Below are 9,867 nucleotides of genomic sequence, written 5' to 3'. Positions count from 1 at the left end.
TCATGGCTGTGAAGAGCACAAAACCAGTCTTACAAAATATCTTCAAAGTAGGACCATAACAAGTGGAAATCATCGATGTATTCCTGATGCCAGCAGAATCTAAGCTGGACGCACTCTGTTCATCTGCGGCCAACCCACCACCCACTGAATGCATCATCGGGCACTCTTGACCTTTTGAAGAATAAAGACTGATGTACCTGCCTTCAAAGGAAGTTCTGCCTTCGATGCCTTGGGCAGTGACACCTAGGTCCCCCTTTCTGCACAGAGTTGACACTTCTCAGATTGCATCATTGCCGTAAGCAAAGCTTGTACACAAACCACTTTCCTAAAAGTGCCGGGAAGGAGCTCAGCTGCTATTTTTCTGCTGGTCCTCGGTATTTTTGACATTCTACTCAATCAACCCAGACACATGTCCCCTTCCACATCCAGGAAGACTGTCCTCAGCAACCCCTACCCCACCCTGGCCCTTTCTGGCAATGCTTTCACTAAGCAGGGTTTCTGCCCTCGAGTGAACAGGAAAGAAGGCTCTGAATCTCAGCCTGGAGGGAGGCCACGTCACTAAGAGGAAGCTTCCTAACAGATGCGTCCACTCTAGTCTCTTGTCTTCCACCTCCACCTGCTTCTTGGGTAGACCACTCCCAGTGCCTCATTAGGACTGTGTGTTTTCCCAAGCGTATCTCCTAGAGTTTGAACTTCTGCCCAGTGAGGTCTGTGAACCAAGATTTGCAACATCCTTTCCTCTCAGAAGCTGACGGGAGACTGCCCTGTGGCTGCCTGCTAATCCCTGTGTGGCTGCCTCACCATTTGACCTGATTTCCACCTCAGCCCTGAGTGTACACTTGTTGGGACTTGGGCTCAAGTCCACTTTCTACATTCTCAGGTGATAAAGATGTCCTCTTTGTCTAGATATCTGCCCTGTGTAAAGAAGCACTTGGTAGATGTTAGGCCCTTGGGGGGATGTTCACTGAATAAAGAATACAAGGAAATACAACAGACAACATTTCAGCTTCTCGAAACATTTTTAAATTTCTGCTTATCCCATCAAGACCAAAGTCGTTACAAATAGGCATGGGACTCCCAACCATCAGGGCCTGAGGCGTGACCTTGTGCGGTCGCAGTCCTCCTGGCTCTCCTTCCCACGTGTGTTCGAGTGCATGCCAGCCTCTGGTGACACAGGAACCATGGGCAGGAAGAGGACTTGAGGCCTGAGGACAACTGTGAGGTCCAGGGTGCTAAGAACAAAGGGAGCACCCGCACCACCAGGAAGCAATCAGGAGGGCTCAGCTAGTGACCATGCAGAGGGGAGATGACATGGCTGTCGCCTCCTCTTTGTGCTCACCTTGAGCAGGTCTGGGCCACTTTCTGCAAGAGAAAGACCCAGGCGCTCAAGGCAGGATAGGTAAGCATCTTCAGACTCATTCATCCCCAAATTTTTAAGTGAGATGGAGTGTCTTTGAACCATTGTTTTATTTTGGAAGTTAGAGGGGGAAACCAAGCAGAGGTTGAATCTCCTTTTGTCCATTTTCTGTCATTGGTTTTATAGTTTTTGCTTTCGATATAGCAGAAATAAATGACAAAGGCAATAAACCACCAATAACTTGTGTACAAGCTACAGCACACAAACTCTACCAGGGATTGGGTCGAAGGACATTTTTTTCTAGCCTTGAAGAGTCCCTGTTTGGGTTAGGGAAAGTTGTTGAAAGCCATAGCCTGCTGAGAAGCCATTTATTTGATTTTTGGAAATAGAGACAGAAAGCAATGTACATATACTTATTTCATTGGCTAGAGAAGGTCAAGAGAGTAAAAATTCTAGTTTCTATGTAATAGAACCCTATAAGGTGGTTTTAGGAAGGGACTAAACCTTAGGTAGTGGGCTGCTTTCTAAGTTGGAAGTGTATATATGTTGGGCAATAAACAAAACATTAGCAATTCTTGACACACCTTCTCTCCCTGCCCCAACCTAGCCCCTTTGGAACAGACTGCACTAAAGTACTAGTTACATCAAATTGTTCTATACCGAAAACTTCCTTAGAGTTCATATGAAAAGCCAAAACTATAGAGAAAAACAATCCTTACAATCCTTACTTACTTGCTAAAGTATCAGTGTGGACAAAACTAGGTCAGCTCAGAATATACCAAGTAACACATCAAAGAAGTAAGCCTGACCACAGAGGCAAGTGACCTCCTCACCCACCCCCACTGCCTTAAACAGTGGTTATCTTCTTGTCCTTGGTGGCTTGCTTGATGGCGGCCTGCTCGCAGATGATCTCCTTGAGCCGCTGCAGCCTCGTGTTCTGGGTGGTCTGGTCCCCCACCCCCGTCTGGCTGCGGTGCAGCAGGGTGAGGGCGTGGAGGTATTCTAGCTCCGTGTACTTCACACCCTGGTCCACCACCAGGTTCAAGAGCTCATCGGCCGTGTTGTAGAGCATCTCGTAGTACTGCCTGGGGAAGCAAGACAGAACCTGCTCAGCGCCTCCGCCAGCAGCAAGGGCCGCGTCGCAGGATTACACATGCTGTTTGTTATTTTGCTTATTCCAGAGATAGTTATTGGCTACCTGGCAGGCAGGGTTTTTGTCCCACTCAATCCTCATTCATTTATTAATGAAAGCTCTGTGAAATACATGTTTTTTTTTTTTTTTCTTCCATACAGTGGGGTAATAATATTACTTACCTTTCAGGGTTCTTGGAAGAAGTAACTTAAAATATACGAAGCACTTAGAATGGTGGTGCTTCATAAAGATGAACTCTTATTAGGAACATGACAATAATGTGTTATTCATAATATAATAAAAGTAGCGCTGGGCATGGTGAAGCTGAGGCAGGAGGATCACAGGTTTGAGGACAGTTTCAGCATTAGAGTGAGACTGAGTAAAGCAGTAAGACCTTGTTTCAAAACAAAAAATAAAGATGGCTGAGTGTGTAACTCAAAGGTGGACTGACCCTGGGTTCAATCCCTAGTAACACACACACACACACACACACACACACACACACACACACACACCAATAGTAAGCTGAGTATGGTTGCATATACCTGTAATTCCAGCACTTGGGAGGCTAAGACAGGAGAATCACAGGTTTGAAGCCGGCCTTATCAACTTAGTGAGACTCTATTTCAAAATAAAAAATAAAATAGAGTTGAGAGTTGAGCTTAGAGATAGAATATCCCTGTGTTCAATCCCCAGGAAAAATAAAAACAAAAATAGTATGTAATGATTACTGAAATACAGCTCTAAAACAAGTAGAAAAGGTAAAGAAAAGCAGACAAATCAGGACTGCCTGCTGTTGGTGAAGCTCCTTCCCATGCTCTGTGCCATTCAACCTTCACCACACCCAGGGAGCTGGAACTCCCTTTTCTCAGAATTGAAACCAAGAGAAGTTAGAGGACTTTTCCAGTGTCACAAAGACCATGGGTGACTGTGCCAAGGTATGAATCCAGGGTTCTGACTCCAAGGCCAACAGTTACTTTGCAGACACAGAAAATTCCTAAGAAGCCAAGCGTGGTGGTGCACACTTGTCATCCCCGCGCTTGGGAGGCAGAGACAGGAGGATTGCGCAGGTTCCAAGCCAGTCGCGTGCGCTGGCTTAGGAGACCCTGTTTCCAAATAAAAATGTAAAAATAGGTCTGGGAGTGTAGCCTAGAGGTAGAAGGGCTTCCAGGAACCCCAGTACCATCAAAAAAAAAAAAAAAAAAAAAAAGAAAACTCCTAAGAAAAAAACGTTCCATGCACAGTGAGTGAGGTGTGAGGGCTATGAATTGACAGCAGAGAAAGGAGAAATCTCACTGCGTTGAGAGGATGGTGCAAAACCAAAGATGGCTTCATAGACAGCAGGTTTTGTCAGGCAGGGCTTCCAGGAGGGACATTCTAGATGAAGAGTACGAGGAAGACAGGGAAGACTAACCTGGTTACTGGGGAGGGCAGAGGAGTGTAGGGGAGTAGTGGGGAGTCCTGGGACAAGGCAGGAAAAGCAGGAGGTAGAGCGTCTGGACAGGCCAGGATTTTGGCTAGGTGAGCCAAGAGAGGACCTCCCTCCCTAGCCCAGGTCTGCTGAGCACAGAGGTACCACTCAAAGTCATGCTCCGGAGGGTAAATGTGACAGCAGAAGGTGGAGTGGTCTGAGAGGTGATTGGTTATGATCCTAGTAAAAAGGAGGGAACTTGAGAGCCATCTGGCTGTGCAGGGCCATTGGCCTGGGTGGTGAAGAGAACAACACATGTCACAGAAATGTACATTACAGTGAGTCTCCAGTGCAGAGAGAAGAGGAAAGCAGAGTCAGGAAGGAGAGCAGGCTGCCCCTCAGCATTTCTTTCTTTCTTTTTTTTTTTTTTTGTTTGAATGAACATTTATTTTATTTTATTTTTTATTGGTGCAATGTATTCATACATCATAATGGTATAAAGAAAATACTTTTGTAGACATACATGCACACATCGCCCAGTTAGCCCCTACCCGATCCCCACCCCATTCCCCCCCCATCCATCCTTCCCATGCTTGGCTTAGTGATTGACATCTAGTTTTATAGCAATTTATCCAATATTAACGATGATAATCTCACAAAACAGTTTCATTTGTCTGATACCAAGATTTTGATGACTAAAAGATAACAGTTCAATATTTCTTTTTGCTTTATTTCTTACCAGAGAATATTTTTTTTCTTTTCTTTTTTTTTTTAGGTGAAGCTATCATACATTTATTTATTTATTTTTCAGAAAAAAATCTATCCTGATATGGAATATGGACTCTAGATACCCAAAACAATCTCAAAGAAGAACAAAGCTAGAAGATGTATATTTTCTGATTTCAAACCATATAAAGCTACAATAATTGAAACAGTGTAGTACTGTTCCAGAGGCAGATATATAAACCATTGGAGTTAAATAAAAGCCTAGAGATAAATTCTTCCATATATTGTCAAGTTATTTTTGACAAGGTTTCCACGAACATTTGGTGGAGGAAATAATAATCTTTTAACTAAATATTGTTGAAAAATAATAATTACATGAAAAATAATAAAATTGGACCCTTACCTAACATATATACAAATATTAACTCAAAATAGATAAAAGACCTAAGTATAAATCTTAATACTATAAACTTTTAGAAGAAAATCTGGGTCATAAAACCTCACAACATTGAAATTGGCAGTGATTTCTTGGATGTGATTTCAATGGCACAGGCAACAAAAGGGTAAATAAACTCCCTAAAAAATAAAAAAAAATTGTATATCCAAAGACAATGTAAATAGAATTAAAAGTTACTGATAGAATGGGATAAAATATTTCCAAATGCTATATCTGAAGGTATATTAATATTCCAACTAGAAATCCTAAAAATTAGCAACAATAAAAGCAAACAAGGGGTTAACAATCTTTTCAAAGAAATAATAGCAGAAAATTTTCCAAACATAGAGCAAGAGGTCGATACACAGGTCCAGGAAACTTATAGAACTCCCGTTAGAGAGGATCAGAGAAGAGGATCCCCACGCCACATAATTGTCAGAATGACCATTGTGGAAGCCAAACAGAGAATCTTAAAGGCAACAAAAACAAAGGGCCAAGTGACATTCAGAGGCAAACCAATTAGAATCACTCCAGACTTCCCAAACCAAGTCATGAGAGCCAGAAGGGCTTGGAGTAACATATTCCAAACTCTGAAAGAAAACAACTTCCAGCCAAACATTTCCTACCCAGCAAAACTTTCTATCAAATTAGATGGAGACATAAGAAGCTTCCATGACAAACAGAAACTGAAGGAATTTATGTCTTCAAAACCAGCACTAGAGAAAATACTCAGAGATTAACTACAAAGAAGAAATAGGTAACACACACCAGAACCAGAGAAACAAGATTTTCCATCCAACAGACAACTAAGATTGGTTATCTGTGGAGATTCATTATTTATGTTAGTCTTTTGCCCCTCAGCATTTCTAAAGCTACCGTCACCACCATTGTACCACAACGAGTCTGCTGGACTCAGTGCTGTGACTTTCATGACCACTCAGGGGGGACGTTCAGCACAGGCTCTGAGCCAGCTAACCAGTTTGTTAGCACAAGAGTCTTCCTTCAAGGTATGGCTCACTTTCCCCAGACATGAAAAGAGCTTTGCTAGGATCAAAGGGGCAGAACCAGGCAGCAGGCTTGAGGTAATTCTTGGGGGTAAAGGAATCCTATGAATCTATCAGAATCGATGGGTCAGAAATCCTCTATTATTGGACTTAAGGTTTTATATTTGTTTATTCTTAATCAGAAACATCTTGGGGGAAAAAGTATGGATATATATATATATATATATATATATATATATATATATATGCTTTTATTATCATCTGTATCTCTTATGCGAAAATAAAGCCATCCTTGGATAGGTAATATATTCTAGGAGCTTTGTAATTTCAAAACTATTTTATAAATTGCTGCTACAATAGGAATGTGACCAAGAAGAGTTTTGATGTGTTTTCATTTGATTGGTTTCTTCTCCTGCTCTGCTGACCCTACTTTTCTAATTAACATACAATTAAAAATAGGAAAAATAATATTCCTTGTGAATAGTCCCTAAAGAGTGTCAGGAACGACAGGTGGATGACTTCATGACCATCTCCAGGGAGCAAACTGCTCAGCATCACCGTGGATGGGTCCCCTGCAGACTCCTTTTCTGTAGAAGTTTCAAAGGAATGTTCATTTTAACCTCATGGAACCTGATATTTCGGAGCCACTGGTCAGGGGTAACCTTGAAGGAGACAGAAGTACTTCTGATGGAAGAACAGGATGAACTTCTCTCCAGGAGCTTGGGAGCCCAGTATTAGCTACACTTAGGAAAGCTTTTGAAGCTGCATGTTTAGCACAAAGCCCATGTGAGCTTTGCACCCTATTCCTCAATGTATTGGTTGTAACTTAGAAAGTAATAATTTGAAGAAAAACTTAAGGTGTAAAAAGATGCACCATACGTGTCCTCTGTATTTGGGTGTTCTCTGGTACATGATGGCTTCCTCCCTCACCCTGGTAACTTGTTTTAATAAAGGATGGCATATATCATCTAATTTTGTTTCCTTTAGATGTACAGGTGAGCAAGAAAGCTGTTTGTTTAGGTTAAGAATAAGACATTTTATAAAATGCTCAAGAACAGCTCATGTATGTATTTAGATTTGCCAAGTGGAATGAGATTTGGGGGTTCATGATTCTTTCAGAGCTAGCAAAGATTTGAAATCTGTAGTTTCTAGACTAGTGATTCACAAACTTCAGAGTACCTCACTAAGGACCTGGGGAGCTTATAAAAAGTGCAGAATGCTGTGGCTCCATCCCTAGATACTGTGATTTGTCAAAACCAGAGAGCCAGCCAGGACTCTGAGCCATAGTCTCTTTGGTAGGGGAAGAGTTACAAACCATTTTCCCCACCTCTTCCAGCCAAGGACCTAAAAGCATTAGGGAAGGTTACAGGAGCAGTAGGCTTTGTGATGCTTCCAACTGAGATTAAACCAAAGAATTGGGACTCTTTGCATTACGATGTTGATATTTTCATCAGTTATCTTAAGAAGTAACACTGAATCCATCAGCCCGGATGAAATTGGATTTCTTTTGAAAGTCTGATGAATTGTTTCTAGGGCTACTAGCTGGTTTTCTAACAGAGGCCCTGCTTCCGGCTGGGAACAAACAACAAGACAAAGGTGCCAGGATTTCTAGTCCTGGATCTCTTAGAGTGATATGACAGAGGGCATACACTTAAGCCCTTGATGTTTCAATATCCTCCATGCAATGAAGACCTTTATAAATCCCAGAATGATGCTCTGAAGTGAACAAAGAGGCTAAAAGAGTTCTCAATAGCTTCAGATGAACAATGTGCCAGAATTGCAATGCTGAGTTATTAAACAAAATTGACAGGTAACTGATGGTGTGTTTTCTATAGTTAGGGGGAAAATTCCCCTATAACCATGATGATATATTAGATCATAAAGAAACATAAATATTTAAAGACAGATGAAATTCATTTATCTTTCAGAAGGGTACCCAGTAGCAAAGACTAATAAATCGGCATAGCAACAGTTAGATGTGGAGGTGGGGAAAGGGTGCTACAAGATGCCTAAGAGAAAATAGGAAAAGGCCCCCAAACTGTGCAATTAGAATGAGCTTCCATGATAAACACTGACAGACTGAAATGAAATCATGTAATCCAATAGGGATAAAAAATTGACCAGTACTTATTGAGGCCCCAGCAAAATGAGATCTTGGTCTTTGTCATCAAGCACTGAAACAGCAGCCATGGCTCCCAGGGTGCCACGTGTGATACTAGCTGACACCTTGCTTACCTACCTATATGGGATCGCTAAACACACAATTGATTTAGACATTTTCTAGCTGGTGACTTGTTGAACAAGTCCCTTCATTGTCCATAATTGTCAGGGGCCAATTGTGAGATGTGCCAGATATCCTAAAGACCCAAGTTTAATGTCCCCACGTTGGGTAGAACATTCGATGAAGAAGTTCGTGCCTTCCGTGGCTTCTCGTATACTTGCTGTGTGCCTTTTGGCAACAGATCCCAAGTATCCTGAGCAGGGAGCACAAGAGGGTAGGATGAGAGAGAAGTAGTGTCGTGATGTCAAATAGCTTGGCCTCTTGGTTACAGTCGATAACATGATCACATGGATACTATATTTTGGGGCAAATAGATCATTTTTCTAATTTTTCTCATGTTTTCCCCATGATTTTTCGTTTCTCTTACTTTTTTTTTTTTTTTTTTTTTTTTGCAGTGCTAGATCTCAGACTCAGGCCTCATATACACCAGGCTTTACCTCGCTTTACCCCTAGGCCCTTATTTATTATAATGAAATTTCAATGCTACTCTTTCTCTACCACTGATTCTGTCTGAAAACATTTCTGCATGTAAAGACATGAAGGGCATTTCGGTAAGGTGGGCAGATCTTTTTAAAGTTTATTCTACCTTTTTATGATTGGAAAAAATCAATACACATGCCAAATAGAATATATGGAGCATAAAGAAAGATGTGGAAAAAGATTACTCCAAAAACCTGAGCAAATAATTTCCCTTTCTTTAACTTGAATGGTCAGTTGCTCTGGGTTACAGCAGTGAGAATACTGAGACAGATTTTCTAAAAGGAAAACTAGTCAGCCGGGTGTGGTGGCACAGGCCTGTAATCCCAGTATTTGGGAGGCTAAATCAGGAGGATTGCAGGTTCGAAGTCAGTCTCAGCAATTTAGTGAGGCTCTCAGCAACTTAGAGATCTTGTTTCAGTATAAAAAATAAAACAGGGCTGGAGATGTAGCTTGGAGATAGAATGCTCCTGATTTCAGTTACAAGCACCACAGGGGAAAAAAATAAAATATATAAAAAAGAGAAAGAATTATATTATTCCAGTCATTTTGATTTTTGCTTTTCAGTGCATGAACAAGAAGCAAGGAGATTTTTAGTCTGTCACCACTGCCTATATGTCCCACTTTCGCATACTCTGTTAAAAGTTACCACTGCTTCTCTGGAAGTTATTGCAAATAATGTCAGTCTTTTTTCTTTGTAAACTGAGGGAAGCAAGCTCCACTGAAACCATCTATTCCCACCCACAGCAACTCCCCTTCCTGCCTCTGAAGGCCTTCCATAATGGTTGGGTATGGGCAGGACAAGAAGGCCCAGAGTGGGGAACTGTCCAAAGTCTCTGGACAAAGCCCCGCCATTTGCCTTCCTTTACTTGGTGGAATTCAGTATCCTGGGTCCCCGAATGGAAGCTGTGCTTTTTAAATATAGTCATCTCTTGGTAGCTGGGGTAGTAAGGGATGGTTCCAGGATCCCCTAGCTCATGTGCCTTGTATAAAAAAGCATATCATTTGCATATAAAATCCTATATACTATATGATTTCTAAAA

At 41.6% G+C, this 9,867-nt stretch overlaps 1 protein-coding gene across 1 annotated transcript in view; it reads right to left on the bottom strand.

Moving 5' to 3' along the window:
- Positions 1-2,204: 2,204 nt before the first annotated feature.
- The window catches only part of EXOC4 (exocyst complex component 4), a gene marked incomplete at both ends in the record, with an annotated part of 858,131 nt that continues 850,468 nt past the window's right edge, over positions 2,205-9,867 (bottom strand). Inside the window, one exon of the mRNA XM_080701126.1 lies at positions 2,205-2,442. Coding sequence (XP_080557252.1) covers positions 2,205-2,442 — 238 coding nt within the window. The remainder of the gene's footprint in view (positions 2,443-9,867) is intronic.

This window comes from Muscardinus avellanarius, assembly GCF_963383645.1.
Source record: "Muscardinus avellanarius genome assembly, chromosome: 9".
Taxonomy (NCBI): Eukaryota; Metazoa; Chordata; class Mammalia; order Rodentia; family Gliridae; genus Muscardinus; species Muscardinus avellanarius.
The sequence above is the reverse complement of the archived record's forward strand: the minus strand, read 5'-3'. Positions and strand labels throughout refer to the sequence as shown.